Below are 18,078 nucleotides of genomic sequence, written 5' to 3'. Positions count from 1 at the left end.
AAAAAAAAAAAAAAAAAAAAAAACATGAAGGCAAAACATGTGAAAATAAGTGAAGGGGGAAAATAAAAACTTGTTTACACAGTAACTGTAATTAAAATTATAAACATGAAGGCCAGGCGAGATGGGTCATGCCTATAATCCTAACACTGTGGGAAGCTGAGGCAGGTGAATTGGTTGAGCTCAGGAGTCCAAGACTAGCCGACGCAAGAGCAAGGGCAAGACTCAGACCCTTTCTCTACTAAAAAACAGAAAACCCAGCTGAGCATTGTGACAGGTATCTGTAATTCTAGCTACTAACGAGGCTGAGGCAAGAAGACTGCCGGAGCCTAAGAGTTTGAGGTTACTGTCAGCTATGGAACTACAGCACTCTACCCAAGGCACTGAATGAGAATCTGCCTCAAATAAAAACATGAATACTAGAAAGTAATAAAAAATCAAAATGTACTATGTAATTAAAGGTGGGTAAGACAAATGTGCCAGCAGGAAAGGGACTAACTAACCCATGTAAACATTGCATATAAGAATTAAGTATGACAGAAATGATATTTCACAATAGCAGTATAAAAGACTAAATCACTAACTGACTCATCAATAAATTATAAAAGCACATTTTACTATCACTTTCAAACAGACCCCATATCATCCCCTAAACAGAAATTCCAATGGATAAAATTACCAGAAAAAAAATACTAAAAATTGGTAAAGCCTTTTCACAGTTACGGAGGAAGCCATCTTAAGTGTAACTAGAAACTCCAGAAGCCACAAAGGCAAAGACAAAGGTTAAGATGAAATGGAACCACACAGAAAAGTGGTCAATACACATGGGGAATTTGTAGTAGAAATAAAACAACTAATATTTTTAAAAGATAACTGATATAATGACAAAAGAATTTTTAACACCTCAGATATGCAAAAATTAAAAAGATTACTGACATTTAGTGTGGGCAAGAAAAGAAGATTCACGCTGCAAAAAGTTTAACAAGGCAAAATCTTTTGAGATCTTGAGTACATCATCAACATTTAAACATCAATTCCCTTTGACCCAGGTGTATTCTTTTGAGAATCAATCCTGCAGATATATTTAAAAAACTGCAAATCTGCATCATCAAGATGTTCTCTGTAGTATACAAGTCCTCATTTAACATTGTGAATAGATTCCTGGAAACAGACTTTAAGTGAAACAATGCGTAACAAACACAATTTTTTTCTCATCAACGAAGCTATGTTGAATGAAACATTCCAGGAAGAGTGGCATGTCTTTTCACTTATAATCCCAGTTTCCAAGAACCAACAGTGGTTTAAGTCAAGACTTACTTAACAGAGACAATCTGACACCATTAAAAGAGGAAAAAATTATATTCATATAATGAATATACTACATACTTATTTTAAAAACAAAGTAGATCTAGGCTCAGCGCCTGTGGCTCAAGTGGCTAAGGCGCCAGCCACATACACCTAAGGTGGAAGGTTCGAATCCAGCCAGGGCCTGCCAAAACAACAATGATGGCTGCAACTAAAAAATAGCCAGGTGTTGTGGCCAGTGCCTGTAGTCCCAGCTACTTGGGAGGTGGAGGCAGGAGAATTGCTTGAGCCCCAGGAGTTGGAGGTTGCTGTGAGCCGTGATGCCACAGCACTCTACCTAGGGTGACAGCTTAAGGCTCTGTCTCAAAAAAAAAAAGTAGTTTTGTGCAGTAATTTCCAAGTTTATGTAGAAATCTAAGTATTTTTTTTCCCTGTCAGATGGGTAATATGCAGAGGTCATGACAAAGTTTGAGGGAGGCACATCTCAATGTGTGCATGTGAACACCCAACCATCATGATTATGAACTTTAACAAAATCCTAAACATTTCTTTTACTTGTAAAAAAATGCTGGTCATCAGGTAGCGCCTGTGGCCCAATGGGTAGGGCGCCAGCCCTATATACCAAGGGTGGCAGGTTCAAACCCGGCCCCGGCCAAACTGCAACAAAAAAATAGCCAGGTACTGTGGCGGGTGCCTATTGTCCCAGCTACTAGGAAGGCTGAGGCAAGAGAATTGCCTAAGCCCAGAAGTTGGAGGTTGCTGTGAGCTGTGTGATACCACAGCACTCTACCGAGGCTAACAAAGTGAGACTCTGTCTCTACCAAAAAAAAAAATGCTGATCATAACTGAGGTGGTTTCCAGTTATGTAAAAGAACAACAACAAAAATGTTCCTATAATCCTGTATTTCAAAACAGTGATTACTTGTGAGAAGAGAGGGAGCAGAAAGAGCTGGAGAAATATTATAATCTTAACACTTCTTTTACAGGATGCAAATACAACTTTTTGATAGTACATTGACTCCACAGGAAGACTGCCTGGGTTTTAAATAATTTGTGACCTTAGGCAATCTCAGTTAATCTCCCTGTACCTCAGTTCCATATCTGTAAAGTGTGGATAATAATCCACCTTGCTGTGTAAGATTAAATGAGTTGATTATGTGAGGTGCCTACAATAGTACCTGACACATGCCTAACTGTTAACATTATTATCATCATCAGCCTCACCATCTGTGACTATCAACTATAAAAGCTAGCTGTAAGGTACTGGGGCAAGAGGGGTTTTAAGGAATGGCATCTGATTTTCTAAACTTCTATTTATATAAATTCTATTTTTGTAAATGGTGACAAATAAGTGAGACAGCAGTAGAAAGTAGAACAATAAAAGTTTTAGTCTTCTCTTCAATTTTGAAAAACATGAGACAATACAGGCTTTGAAGGTTGATATTTATTTTTAGCAGGAAGAATATGCTAATGGTGATGACATCATTAGAAGATACGCCCATGTCCAATACCTGCAACAGAAGCTTGACAGAAGTTAAAGAAACCATACTGAAATACAGAAACTGTATGACATTACTTACCCTTAATTCTGTGGGCAATAAACAACAGTATGTCTAAGACTGAAGTTTCATCACAAGATCAAATACTGGCTAGTTAACTATCAAATTCATCCTCTAAAAAACTCCTTTTCCTTTCCATATAGAAGTGAGCAACCTCTTCAAAGGTAAACATGGTGACAAAAATTATCTGAGGTGTTTGTGTGAGCAAAAGAGGAGCAACTAAAAAGAAGTAGTGCTGAACTGAGCTGGGAATTTGGGTAGGATTAATCTCACAGGTAGTAAGAGCAATCTAAGCACCATTGTTGGCAGAAGTGACTACTGCTAAGCCAAGAACTAAGCATGCATAAAAGCAACTTAATAGGGTACATGACATATCTACAAATTTACGGTGAACTGTCTGCAAATAAAGGAAATTAGACAAATTAGAAATTCTATATAGTATTAGAATAAGAAACTGCTACCGCAGTAAACAATTTAAATAAGAACTACTCCACTAAAAGTTTATTTTAAATAAAACTAAATCTGGCTCACCTAACCCTTATCAAGGCTACTCTAATCAAAGAAAAGATGGGTGTATTTCTTTCTGTTACCTCCTACACCCCCAGACTTCTCATCAACAGTGTTACTTAAAGGAGCAATGAACTGGCACCTAAGGGTGTGAGCCAGGAGTGGGGGTAATATGGTAAGCATCAGAATCAGGGATAGAATAAATTAGTAATTTGAAAACTTAATGATATACCTAAAACAGTGAATGTACTCAAAACAAAATTAAATAAATCCAACCACAATTTACTGCAGTTAACAACAGACTTCATACCAAGTGCTATTTTCCTATTATTTTTGTAAATTACTATTCCATGGACTTTCATGTAATTTTAAAATGCAATCAATTCTAGACAGGTTGATTTGGTTCAAAGAGCTGCTTACTTCAGCTATTTCCTAAAAAGTTCTAAGGTTTATAGTTAAAAAATGCCAAACATACAGGTACATAAAAGTATTTTTAAATTACTATCAAAAAAAAAAAAAGCTAAATAAATTAAATGCTAAAGAAGGAAAAAGTTACGCACTTCCAATTTATGCTCTTTCTCTGCAAGGGCTTCCTTTTGACAACGAAGAAAATCTGCTAACATTCGAGTGAGTTGCTTCCTATCATCTATTTCTGCCGCCAGTCTGCCATTGTAATCTGCCAGCAACATACAAGCATCTTCTACCATTTTAGAAAGCCTTTCTCCAGATTCTTTATCTAAGAAAAACACAGGATAATAAAATATTACACAACAAAACCAGTGACATATACTGTTCCATCATCCCAGTGCCCAAAGAGTTCTGGATCACATTTTCTTTTCTTACCTGTTATTTTATCTAGTAGGGATACTTCTTGGACTTCAACAGGCAAAGAAGCTATCCTCTGATGAACTGCTGCATCACCTGAAGCTGCATTTTCTAGATCTTGTAATGCTCTAACGAGATCTAGAGTCTAAAAAGTACACAACTTCAGAACCAAAATATATGAAACTTAAATGCAAAAGATCTGAAATTCATTTCATACTCTTTAACCCTCCTGGGCTATTTTCTAAAGCTTCCAATATAAACTGCTTTTAAGAATAGCCTGTTTCTTTTATTCTTTTAAGAACAGCCTGTTTCTAACAAAGCTAAACTATGTTAGGTATTAAAAACATAAAAATGGGCACACTGGCTTATGCCTGTAATCCCACCACTTTGGGAGGTTGAGGTGGGAGATCACTTGAGGCCAGGAGTTCAAGATGCCCAGCATGGGCATCATAGCCAGACCCAACTCTACAAAAAAAATTTTTTAACTGGCCAGGCATGGTAGCATACAGCTGTAGTCCCAGCAACTAAGGAGGCTGAAGCAGGAGTATCACTTGAATATGGAACTCAAGGTTACAGGGAGCCATAATTGGGCCCCTGTACTCCAGGCAGGGCAAGAAAGTGAGACCCTATCTCTAAATAAACATACATACTAAATAAATAAATAAATGAAAATATAAATGAGACAAGGCCCTAGACCTTTAAGAGTTCACACCAATAGTGGAAACAGATAGTATAAAAATAATTATCTGATTATTAAAATGAGTTAAGTAATTGATTTATATGCCAAACAATTAAGTAGTAAAGGGAATGTAGGCTATAACTTCAACCTACAGAATACAAGTTTTATGTACAGTACATTAAATAGTTTATCATTGCACATGAAAAGACCTTTTTAATATAAAACTGGATTTTAGGGGAAGGGGAATCCAAATTATCTACTTCAAGACATTAGAGTCTCCCAGATTCCATTTCCACATGCTGTAATAAAAGCATAAGAGAGGGGACTTTGGGAATATGTTCAAGTATGATACCTTCAACTACCTATAGTGTTATCTATAGAGCCTTTAAATATTTCATAATTTTGTATATCTGGTGACTAATTTTGTTTAGTCAGTATACAAATGATTTTTTTAAATTTAATTTTATTTATTATTATTTTTTTTGGCAGCTTTTTGGCCAGGGTTAGGTTTGAACCTGCTACCTCCAGTATATGGGGCCAGCGCCCTACTCCCTGAGCCACAGGCGCCGCCTTGATTTTATTATTAAAATAGTTTAGTTACACTGTTTTTATGAAAGCTATAATTAAAAGGACAATTCTTTCCTGCTGATTTCATAAGTCACAATGTCTATAATGTTATTCCAAAGGAAAATGATTAAATTTTCTTTCTACTAACTAGTCTCCATCTCTATGCCGTCTTTCTTGTCTTTTTTTAATTTCTAAGGCTTCACTCTCAGACTTTAAAATATAGGATATTACTAATTCTATGTATATATTAAGATGCCTAAATGCTTCTTCCAGGTTGATAACAAAGAAAAAGAAGGCTGCTGACAGCCAGTTACTAATTTTTCTTTAAGCTATTCCCTTACAAAAAATACTTTCCTTGGAATCTAGCACATAGTAAATGATCAAATGTTTTAGAAATGAATGAACTTAATTAGAAATATATTATTCTGGCTGGGCGTGGTAGCAAACGCCTGTAATCCTAGTGCTCTGGGAGGCCAAGGCAGGTGGATTACTTGAGCTCAGTAGTTTAAGAACAGCCCAAACAACAGTGAGACCCCATCTCTACTAAAAATAGAAAAACCACCAGGCTTTGTGGTGGGTGCCTGTGGTTCCAGCTACTCAGGAGGCTGAGGCAGGAGGATCACTTGAACCTAAGAGTTTGAGGCTGCTGTGAACTATGATGCCATGGTATTCTACCCAGGGTGACCAAGTGAGACTCTGTCTCAAAATAAAATAAAATAAAATAAAATAAAAAAAATAGGGTGGTGCCTGTGGCCTAGTGAATAGGGCGCCGACCCCATATACTGAGGGTGGCAGGTTTGAACCCGCCCTGGCCAAACTGCAACAAAAAAATAGCTGGACGCTGTGGCAGGCACCTATAGTCCCAACTACTCGGGAGGGAGAGGCAAGAGAATTGCTTAAGCCCAAGAGCTGGAGGTTGCTATGAGCTGTGTGATGCCACGGCACTCTACTGAGGGTGACAAAATGAAGACTCTGTCTCTAAAAAAAAAGAAAGAATGAAATAAGAAATATACTCTTCTAAGTATGCTTTTAATTCTTTGGAAGTATGTTTAAAATCCCAATACTTAAAAAAAATTTTCTGTTATATGATATATACTTTCTACAATGAAAGTGAGCTAAAGAGCAATGACAAGGACCAGAAAAGCTTGTTTCTCACGGTGCCCCAACTAACTGATATAAAATACTATTTTTTTAATCAGTCTTGGAAAGTTCTAGTTTTATGGAGTTTGCCACGACTGCATAAATGACCACGTGAGACACAGATTGACAGTAGCTACAAGAGGTGAGGCTAACCATAGGTGCAGAATAGTCCCAAGCACTTCTCGCAGAGTCCTTTTATTGAGAAGATAAATAATGGGCGGAAAGATTACTAAGCGTGTTCAGGGAAATGATTTCATAGGTGTCAAGAGAGTATATACTCAAGGAAATGATCTTCAAGGGTGGTAAGGGAAATGATCTCCAAAAATACTACATGCAATTTTTCTTCACTAATCCTTCACGGAACTGCCATAAAATGCTTAATGGTTAATATTAGCCTTACTACTACAGGACTGAACTTTGCTCCTCCAAGATTACTGAGTTACTTGGTGGCCTGCCTTCCAAGTCACAAGAGATTTCCAGGTTTGCCAGGAGAATGTCTTGTTCTCAGTAACTCCAAATGAGTTGTGATATTGGTGGCTGTTGTAGTATGTTTAATCCTCTATAGGAGTTCTAAGAAGAAATTTGGCTTTGGCTCGGCACCTGTGGCTCAAGCGGCTAAGGTGCCAGCCACATACACCTAAGGTGGCGGGTTCGAATCCCCAGCCCGGGCCCGCCAAACAACAATGATGGCTGCAACCAAAAAATGGCCAGGCGTTGTGGCGGGCGCCTGTAGTCCCAGCTACTTGGGAGGCTGAGGCAGGAGACTCGCTTGAGCCCAGGAGTTGGAGGTTGCTGTGAGCTGTGATGCCATGGCACTCTACCCAGGGGGATAGCTTGAGGCTCTGTCTCAAAAAAAAAAAAAGAAATTTGGCTTTATGGTCTTGAAACACATGTATGCTTCAACTGTAACCTGATCGTCTAACACCTTCACATTTCTACAAGAGTTTATTCTAAGTTTCCAAAGCTACATCAAGGATCAGATAAGAAAGCAAAGTTGTAGGAAACAACACTAGCATAGGACTTCCTACTAGAGAATGAGTTACTAGATCTACAAAGAGATTTTAGCTGTCTTATAAACAGTGACATAAATAAAATGGTGACTACAAAGCTGAACCAGTGAGAAATAAGCAGCATGATTAATCTGAAAACTGTCACTATAAAACAAAAAGCAATAGCATTTTATACACATACTAAAGAGAGGCAGGTTACTCGGAAATACTCCTAAAAGAAGCACAATTTGGATTACTCTATCATCAGGGGAGTGAGAGAAGGTCAGAGCTTTTATCTAGAACTCAGGTAAAATGCTGTGCATGGAATTATAATGGTGCTCTAAGCACAAAATCATTTTCTGTCATGAGTTATTACCAAATAGGAAGAAACACAAATCTTAGGGTTTGGTTATTCCTTTACCCCTCACAGAGCACTGTGAATTCTTTTTACTCTGGAGCAGTTACTTTCAGTGGGCCATGAGAGGATTTTAGGCATACCGCAAAAATTTTTAAAGATCATTACATTATTTTTGAAGAAGTTCAAAGCGCAGTAAGTATATTCTCTCCTTTTTTAGATCAACATAATTTAAGTGTGCCGCAGACGTTTAACTATAGGTCCAAGTGTGTCATGAGATGAAAAAGGTTGAAAAACACTGCTCTACAGGACACCAGTTTCTAGCTACCTGCCTAATTCTGGACCAGAGCTCAGAAGGAAATAGGCTCTGGCTCAGATACTGACTGGTGCTTCCATACTGTTTCTAGCCCACAAAAATGTATTACCTTGTTTTAAGAGTACTGCTATGTCTTCATTTTCTCCTTTAAATTTTAGCTGTGTCTCCTATATGTTTGAAAGGAGGAAGCTTAAACACTCAATGCCTCCTTAATTAAAAAAAATTTTAAAATGTCTTTCTGGAATTCATCTTATAGTTAAGGAGTGGTATATTGTACCAACCAGGGAGAACATGTAGTATTAAGATAATACCAATCTAGAGCAATGACAATGACCAGAAAGTTTATTGCCACAACTAACTGTTTTATTTTTCTATAAAATGTGTAGCATAGTTCTACACAATTACACAGAACCATATAAATACATACTTGTCATATTACATTTAAAAACAAAAATACCTAAAGGGGCAATATTTATGCCTAAGAATGAAATTTTTAGTGTACATAAATCATAAACAGGCATATCATGTTTTATTTTAAAAAGAAACTTTAAACAGTTGATATCTCACCATACCTAATTATACTTAGCAATTAAAAATTCTCTTTCTACGCAAAATACACAACATATCACATTAAACATAAGTAATTTATTCTTTTTTTTGTTCTTGAGGCAGAGTCTCACTTTGTTTCCCCTGGTAGAGTGCCATGGTGTCACAGTTCACAGCAACCTCAAACTCTTGAGCTCAAGTGATTCTCTTGCCTTGGTTTTTCATTTTTAGTAGAGATGGGGTCTCACTCTTGCTCAGGCTGGTCTCAAACTTGTGAGGTCAGGCAATCCACCCACCTCAGCCTCCCAGAGTGCTGGGATTACAGGTGTGAGCCACCATACCAGGCCTCATAAGCAATTGCTTAACCAGACAATAAGAGATATTCATGTGGCTTCTTTCCTATACCCAAAATTATGCTAACAATCAATTTACAGAAGTAAAACATCAAAATTAATAAACCTTCACACGAAGTAAAAGTAACATAACTCTCCTCACAGAGAAAAACTTCTACCTGTGGTGGTTCACTTGGAGATCCCAGAGAGGAACAGTTTTCATTTTCATCTACCTTTATCTGTTCATAAGTTCGCTTCCTAGGCTTCTTATCACCATCTGAATTGAAAGAACATTTAAGTTTTAATGAAGAAATATAATTTAATGAAGAGTTCACATAAGAGATCAAGGTTATACACTTACACAGAGCTTGCTTAAGTTGTTCTAACACATCATTTTCATAAACAGATCTTTCTTCCCAAATAGATAACACTCTTCCAAGATGCTTCTTACAACTTTCATCGGTTTCACTAAAGAAAAATAAAAATTTTAACAGTAAAAATGCATAGTACTATTGAAACACTAATGGTGATTTTTAATACAATCAGTCATTTACCCCCTGGAAAAAACTCCAATGTTTACTGAGCACCATCACTAGGTGGCCAGTAATTCAGGGATAAAGCATCCCTGCTTCCCTTAAAGATTTTACTGTTAAACAAGAAATTACAAAAAACCAGGGGTTAACAAAGAAAATGTTCCTAATCTACCGGGGCTGAACATGATGCAAGGGAGATTTCTAACAGGTGACTTCTTAATTTATTCAACAAGTATTTAATGATTGAGATATAATCTTTGACTTGGAAATGCACATAGAGCTTTATGGCAGCTCTTATTTTTAAGTGCCACAAAAGGGAACAAAGTGCTAAAGACAGGCATTATCAGAGAGACATGGCCCAGTTTAAGAGAACAGGAAGAATGTCTAAGGAAACAGTTATTTAATCTGCAAACTGAAAACTGGATATAGAGGGAAATGAAAAACAGACTGCTCCTAATCATTTCCTATCTCTCAGCAATACCACTGTAGACTGAGCCACCACCATCTCTTGGCTAGATTTTTCTTAACAGTCTTCTCACTGATCTCCCAACTTCTACTCTTTTACTCTATTGTCTACAAAGCAATCTACCAATACAAATCAGACCACAGTGCTCTCAATCCTTCAAGAGCGACCAATCATACCAAAAATAAAGCCAAACTTCTTACCCTGGGCCACAGAGCTCACAAGCTCTGCCTCCAGGCAACGTCTCAGGTCCCATACAAATCTCCCTGCTGATCCTCAAACATGCCCAACACACAGCTATTTCACTGTTCTGTCAACTATTCTCTCTAACTAGAATCCTTTCCTAGACAGCCAATGGCTCATTTCGCCCCTTCCTTTAGTCTCTGTACATATGCCACCTCCCCCAAACAACTGTAATTTATCTTACTGTATAACTGAACACCCTCACACCCTCTAGGATTCACTCTCTGCTTTGTTTATTTATAACACTTGCTATCTAACATTACAGTATACATTCAATAACTTATCTGTGTAATTATAACCTTTGTCATCCACTGAAATATAAGTTCCAATAGAACAGAATTGTACCTTGTTCACTACTAATCAAGACATCAAACATAGAAAGCAGTCAATAAGTATTTTATTGAACTCTAGGGAGAAGCAGAAAGAACTAAAACTTTCAGTGAGCTTAAACTGTAGACTATAGACTGTGTGTGGTATGAATGTGAAACAGGAGTCTGGAGAGAAAGGCATTGCCATGAAGGAACATGGACTTTATAGACTTGTTCTCTAAGACAAAGGAGAACTGCTGAAAGGCAAGAAAGTACTATGATCAGCTCTGCAACTCTGGGCTTTTTTCTTTTCTGCAGGACATTAAAAAAAGAGGTGTCTAAGGCCACACATTAAATGCACAAACGCCAAAGAAAGGTGATTAGCCCCCCCTAAAAAAAGTCCATGCATACTTTTCACAATATCTGACACATCACAGATAAGCAAAATAGTCGTCAAATAACCTACATGGGGCCTGTAGGCCAAAGGTTAGACACCTTTGCCCTAAGTTTCCTAAAGGGACTAAACAACACTGGAGGCTATTACAATTACACAGAAAAGACATTATGATAATTAGTAGAGAAAGAAATCTACACAACTGAGTGAATGTGTACTATATGGGACATAAGGGGAGTAAGAAGAAAGAAAAGGTGATAATACCTAATTTTTTGCATGAGTATTTGGTTAGAGTTGCCATTCATTGAGTAAATTTGGCAAGAAATAAGGACATAATGAGTTCAACAGCAACAGTGAGTTTAAGATGTTTGGGATGCATACAAACGGAAATGTCAACAGATAACTGTGCATACAAATGTGCCCCCCCCCCCGAAAAAAATCTGGATTGGAATGCAAGACTGTAAAGTCACTAGGGTGTGGATAATAAGTAAATACATGCAGTGCACAAAATCATTCAGAGAGGAAGAAAAGAATATGATGTCAGACCAGGCACAGCAGTTCATGCCTGTAATCCCAACACTCTGAGAGGCTGAGGGAGGAGGATTGCTTGAGCTCGGGAGTTCGAGACTAGCCCAAGAAAGAGTGAGACTCCATCTCCACTAAAAACAGAAAAATCAGCAGGGCGATGTGACAGGTGCCTATAGTCCCAGCTACTCAGATGGATGAGGCAGAAGGATTACCTGTACCTAGGAGTTTCAGGTTGCTGTGAGCTAGGCTGACCTAACAGCACTCTTGCCTAGGGTGCTATTTTTTTTTTAAACAATGTCTACTATTAATGTAACTACAAGTGCAGGGCACGTGGTAAGTAGATTTGCATCCTTACATCATTCACCATTCAATTCCATAATTTAGATGAACTTAATAGTCTAACCCAATAATGTGTATCCAGTAAATCTATCAAATGTCTGCACATAATGTTTGAAAATAAGCAGCTAAAAGGACATAAGCCAAACTACAGATTTCCACCCTTAGAATTTTCTGTAGCAAGTTTTCAACACATATGATACCTTAATTATAAATATTGTTTTATTTCCAAAGCATTAAAAAATGTTATGACATATGCCCAGACATTAGAAAACTCTAAAAATCGTTATAAACAACATGAGAGGAAAGGGTTCTAAGTATATAAAAAAAATACTAATTACAAGATATATAGCTTTATAAGCACACAAATTTTTAACGCAACACCTTCAATTCATTCTAAATGAAGTTCACTCCAGGATAGCAGTTGCTTTCAATATCTTTAAGGAAAGCTATAATTCAGGTACTCCAAATGCCCACCTTAGCAATAATTCAGAAACATTTTTTTCTCAGAGAAAGCACAACATATTTACAAATGTCTTTTAGAGGTCTTTTCAAATTAAAGTGTCAAAGAAATATATACAGTGTTTTTAAAAATATAATGACTTAAGGCAAATTTTAAGAAAAGGACATATGGTAGAAATAAAACAGATTACCTAATACCAAAAACAATTATCGTACCTTGAAACATGCTTAAAAGCCTCCACTATAACTGGTGCAAAATCTTTTGTAAATTCCGGCCCCTTCCTTTTGCTGTTCTGAATGACATCATTGGCTAGGTACAGAAAAGTAAGCTTCCTGTTTGGTTTGGCTGGAAAAAAAGAAAATGTAATCTATTTAAAGTATCCTCACTGAATTAACTTGTACAAACTTTCTTAATACCTGAATTTAGTACTTTCAGAACTCAAGAAAACCCACTCATCCTCATCATGTTCAACCCCGGTCTCTCAACTGCTACCAAACTAATCAAGCCCCGGCTGCTAAACTCACCAGGATGACTACTCTGTGGCTTCTGGAAACCTTCCATGTGGGGGAAGAAAAGAACCAAGATCAATAACACATCTTTCCATCTCCTTGCAATTTAACTAAGGCACCCACCCAACTACTTAGCATCTTTGATTCCTAATCTCATCATCGCTCCAGAACTAATAGTTTTTATACACTGATATCCTCATATCTGTGTAAAAACATGTCTCTGTGACTCTATTCTGTATTAAATTTTATCGAAAGCATTACAAACTACATGAAATATAGCATTTAAAATAATATGATGATTGGTCATGTTATTAAGATGGCACCCTAAACTGAATTTAGAATTGTTTTTATACCTATGTTGATTCAAAATCATTACACCATTGTGAAATAACAAAAGAATACAAAATGTTGAAACAGACACCACTCCATTCAGTTACATGGTTTTTGTTTATATAATAAATATTTGTGAAGCTAGTAGATTAAATGTTGAGAGACCAAATGACCCTCCCACCCCGGACTACATGGCCTTAGATAAGGGAATTCATTGTGGCAAAAATATTCCCTACTCACTGTATTCTGTGGGTACAGTCATCCTTCTAAGGAAGTAGACAAGATTCTAACAATGGTAGGCGAGAGCACATTTTTACTGGTTACAAGGGTAAGGAGCATAGGTATTGACTATGACTCAAACAAGGTTCTTACACATAAGGAAAACTTACTGCTGAACACAATCTTTTTTTTTTTTTTTTTTTTTGAGACGGTTTCAAGCTGTCACCCTGGGTAGAGTGCTGTGACATCACAGCTCACAGCAACCTCCAGCTCTGGGGCTTACTTAGGTGATTCTCTTGCCTTAGCCTCCCGAGTACCTGAGACTACAGGTGCTCGCTACAATGCCTGCCTTTTTTTTGGTGGTGGTGGGGGGGGAGGTTGTAGTTATCATCATTGCTGTTTGGCGGGCCTGGGCTGGATTCAAACCCACCAGCTCCAGTGTATGTGACTGGTACCCTAGCCACTTGAGCTACAAGTGCCAAGCCAAATGTGATCTTTTGTATTAACTACTTTTATAATATAATTTTACTAGAATTAAACTCAAATCGGCTCGGCGCCTGTGGCTCAAGTGGCTAAGGCGCCAGCCACATATGCCATAGCTGGCAGATTCGAATCCAGCCCAGGCCCGCCAAAACAACAATGACGGGTGCAACCAAAAAATAGCTGGGTGCTGTGGCGGGCGCCTGTAGTCCCAGCTACTTGGGAGGCTGAGGCAGGAGACTCGCTTGAGCCCAGGAGCTGGAGGTTGCTGTGAGCTCTGATGCCAGCGCACTCTAACCAGGGGGACAGCTTGAGGCTCTGTCTAAAAAAAAAAAAGAATTAAACTCAAATTGTTAAATGTAGTAAAATATAATCAAAAGCATCATACTTCATGGAATCCATAGTACATCAGTGTAGGAAACGTACAATCAGGGCAAATTTATCCAGTATACTATTCATCTGGGATAAATTTACCAGAAAAATCTTGATCAGGCTGCATGTGGTCTTTTAAACTTTATTCAATTTATAAATTAAAGCATTTAGTACATTAAAAGTCACTTGTGAGTGGTTTTCTTGAGGAGAAACTAGATACCCAACCTTCTTACAATACACTATAAAATACTGAGTCACAACTTATCGGACTTTACAAACTTGTGCCATGCCACTGCACAACCTAGTCTGCCTGTCTACAGCTGCTGCCCACCACTTTTCAGGCTTTTGAAAGTCAATGGCATGGAATAAAGAGAGATGGTCATAACTGAGACCAATCTCTGCTTCTCCTGGTAGACGAACCACAGTATAAAATATAACTAGTTAAGATAACAGGTCTCTCTTCCATGGAAAGGATAAGAGCAACTTTATCGACATTCATCCCTCTCTTTTCTCTATTCCAGCCCTCTCAATCTCATGCACAGAAAAGGCTCATATCATTCAATCCATTTGTTGTTCTTAGCAACAAATGAGTTTAGAAACTCAAGTTTGTATCATTACCTAATTGGGAAACTGCCTAAAATACTCTTGAATGGGTACCTGAACCAAAGGGTTTCTTTTCCTACTAATGTCATTCATTGCACTTTTACCATGTGCTACATAAAATTGTAAACACTTAAAATATACTGTCTAATTTAACCTAACAGCATAAGGAACCATTATCATCCCCATGTGGCAGGTGAAAAACAAACATCAAAAACGTCACATGCTCACAGTGAAACAGCCAGGAAAGGCTACTGACTTTGAATTTAGGATTTGAATCCAAAAAGTCCAACTGCTAAACATTCCTTCTTAATAACCAGACCAGGTTGCCCATCATAAATGAAAGAGGATGTTAGATGTTAACCTTTTGAGAAGATTAAATAGCAACTTAAATCCCAATATTTTTAAATGTTAGCAGCATGGTTCTCAATAGTCAGAAAAAGTGGAAGCAACTCAAATGTTCAACAGATAAATGGATAAGCTAAGTGTGGTAAGTACATATGATGGAGTATTCTTCAGCCTGAAAAAAGAAAATGCTGACACATGCTACAATATGGATTAACCTTGCAGACATGCCAAATGACACAGGCACACACGCACACACACACAAATCCCTGTATGCTTCTACTTATATGAGGTACCTACAGCAGTCAAATTCATAGAGACAGAAAATAAAAAGGTGGTTGCAGCTTGGCGCCTATGGTTCAAACGGCTAAGGCGCCAGCCACATACACCTAAGCTGGCAGGTTCGAATCCAGCCTAGGCCCTCCAAACAACGACGGCTGCAACCAAAAAATAGCCAGGCATTGTGGCGAGCGCCAGAAGTCCCAGCTACTTGGGAGGTGGAGGCAGGAGAATTGCTTAAGCCTAAGAGTTGGAGGTTACTGTGAGCTGTGATGCCAAGGCACTTACAGCTTGAGGCTCTGTCTCAAAAAAAAAAAAAAAAACACAAAGGTGGTTGCCATGGTCTGGGGGTAGCAGGTGGGAGGAGCAGGGAGCTATTGCTTAATAGGTATGGTTTCAGTTTTGCAAGAAGAGTACTGGAAAGTGGTTCCACAACAATGATAAATGTACTTAAGACTACTGAACTGGGCTCAGCGCCTGTGGTTCAAGTGGCTAAGGCACCAGCCACATACACCTACGGTGGCGGGTTCAAATCCAACCCAGACCCGCCAAACAACAATGATGGCTGCAAGCAAAAAAAATAGCCAGGCGTTGTGGTGGGGGCCAGTGGTCCCAGCTACTTGGGACGTGGAGGCAGGAGACTCGCTTGAGCCCAGGAGTTGGAGGTTGCTATGAGCTGTGATGCCATGGCACTCTACGCAGAGGGACAGCTTAAGGCTCTCAAAAAAAAAAAAAAAGAAACATTGGAGTTGACTAGGTCAGACTCATTATTTAGCTTTATTTTCTGTTGCCAAAGGAGGTATTTCTTTAGGGAATTATGAAATGGTTTGCCCTGTTAACTTTCTTGTGTTTCTTTAATAAGAGTTTATGTCACCCTTATTTTTAAATATGTCAAAATTCTACTTAAATAATTGTCTGATTTTCTTCTGGGATTGTTTGTTGTGATTACTTACATTAATTATTTGTTCTCTGTGAAGGTACACATAATTTTAATTGGAATTAAATGTTTTTCCCCTGAAAATTTGGAGAGGGGCTACATTTTGGCAATATCTAGATATTTTGCATATTTTTTGTGGTAAAATACGTACAACAAAATTTACTATCTTAACTGTTTTTAAAGTGTACAGTTCAGTAGTCTTTTTTTTGTTGTTTTTTTTTGTTTGTTTTTTTGAGACAGAGCCTCAAGCTGTTGCCCTGGGTAGAGTGCCATGGCATCACAGCTCACAGCAACCTCCAACTCCAGGGCTCAAGCTAGTCTCCTGCCTCAGCCTCCCAAGTAGCTGGGACCATCGGCGCCCACCACAACACCTGGCTATTTTTTTTTGGTTGCAGCCGTCATTGTTGTTTGGCGGGCCCGGGCTGGATTCAAACCACCACCTTAGGTGTATGTGGCTGGCACCTTAGCCACTTGAGCCACAGGTGCCAAGCCAACTCCATTTCTGTTGTTCACAGGGTCCCTTCCAAGGACATCCATTTTCCAAATTTCCCATTTAATTTAAATAGGATTTATTTGGCCAACCCTGGTGACTATGATCCTACCACTCTGTGAGCCTAAGGCAGTAGACTCTCTTGACACCAGGACTTCAAGACCAGCCTAAGACAGCGAGATTCCATCTCTACAGAAAGTTTTTTAAAAATTAGCCAGATGTGATAGTTCGTGCCTGTGGTCTCTCAGCTACTTGGGAGGCTGAGACAGGAAGACTGCTTGAGTCCAGGGGTTTGAGACTGCAGTGAGCTAAGAGGACGCCACTGTACTCTAACCCAGATAACAGAGAGAGAACCTGGATGGATGGGTGGATACACAGGATTTATTTAATGTTTGCTATATGCCAAGGAATATGGTAGAACACAGAAAAAAATGAACCTTTCCTGTTCAATCAGGAGCTTACAAGTTCATACAAATTAGCACATGACACATCACACCACTGAAATGTTAACTTTACTTTTTTCTCCCTTTATTTCTTCTCTCTACTAATACATCACAACAACACAAAAACAATCATAAATGTAATATCATATCCCAGTGCGTCTATATATATGTATACTACTATACCTGTACCAATACAGCATAAGCCAAATAAGCGCTACTCAACATTTATATTATAAAGTATTGTTTTCTTCTATCTCACCTCCCTGAACTAAAACAAGCTCCTACGAATTGCACACATAGCCCTTATCCAGAGGCCTTGTATATGAACAAGCACACAGAAAAGGAAAAGGAAAAACCTGGCTAACATATGAGAACATGGTGTTACCTAATAAGTTGGGCATATCCCCAAAAAGGGGCAAGGGGATATAAGTTCAGTTCATCACACAATTAAGAAATAATTACACAATAATTTCACAACATTCAAATAAAAGATCAATTACCAAGCTTTAAAAGGAAATCAGAGTTTGGACTATTAGATAAACAGTATGAAATAAAGTTGGTCAGTGAAAGGATGAAAGAAATGTCATCATTGGCTCGGCACCTGTGGCTCAAGTGGCTAAGGCGCCAGCCACATACACTTAAGGTGGTGGGTTCGAATCCAGCCTGGGCCCGCCAAACAACAATGACGG

The 18,078-nt window shown here is 38.3% G+C and overlaps 1 protein-coding gene and 1 non-coding gene across 4 annotated transcripts in view; both read right to left on the bottom strand.

The window, feature by feature from the left end:
- RPRD1A (regulation of nuclear pre-mRNA domain containing 1A) overlaps window positions 1-18,078 on the bottom strand; it is an 89,498-nt gene that overhangs the window by 33,131 nt on the left and 38,289 nt on the right. The window contains exons 2-7 of one of the 3 annotated variants that reach the window (XM_023510198.1): window positions 12,601-12,730; window positions 9,479-9,585; window positions 9,297-9,394; window positions 4,212-4,338; window positions 3,929-4,104; window positions 2,362-2,825 (exon numbers count right to left, since the gene is read on the bottom strand). In XM_023510198.1, the coding sequence (XP_023365966.1) occupies window positions 2,628-2,825; window positions 3,929-4,104; window positions 4,212-4,338; window positions 9,297-9,394; window positions 9,479-9,585; window positions 12,601-12,730 (836 nt within the window). In that variant the 3' untranslated portion in view covers window positions 2,362-2,627. Of the gene's footprint in view, window positions 1-2,361; window positions 2,826-3,928; window positions 4,105-4,211; window positions 4,339-9,296; window positions 9,395-9,478; window positions 9,586-12,600; window positions 12,731-18,078 lie in introns of those variants that run through there. The other 2 variants (XM_023510199.1, XM_003784739.3) reach the window with 2 other exon arrangements.
- Window positions 1,735-1,839, bottom strand: LOC111723530. The gene has a single exon (XR_002772056.1). It is a non-coding gene; the product is annotated as a small nucleolar RNA U13 (small nucleolar RNA).

Source organism: Otolemur garnettii, unplaced genomic scaffold (assembly GCF_000181295.1).
Source record: "Otolemur garnettii isolate 467f Iridium unplaced genomic scaffold, OtoGar3 scaffold00012, whole genome shotgun sequence".
NCBI lineage: Eukaryota > Metazoa > Chordata > Mammalia > Primates > Galagidae > Otolemur > Otolemur garnettii.
This window is presented reverse-complemented; position numbering and strand designations above follow the sequence as displayed.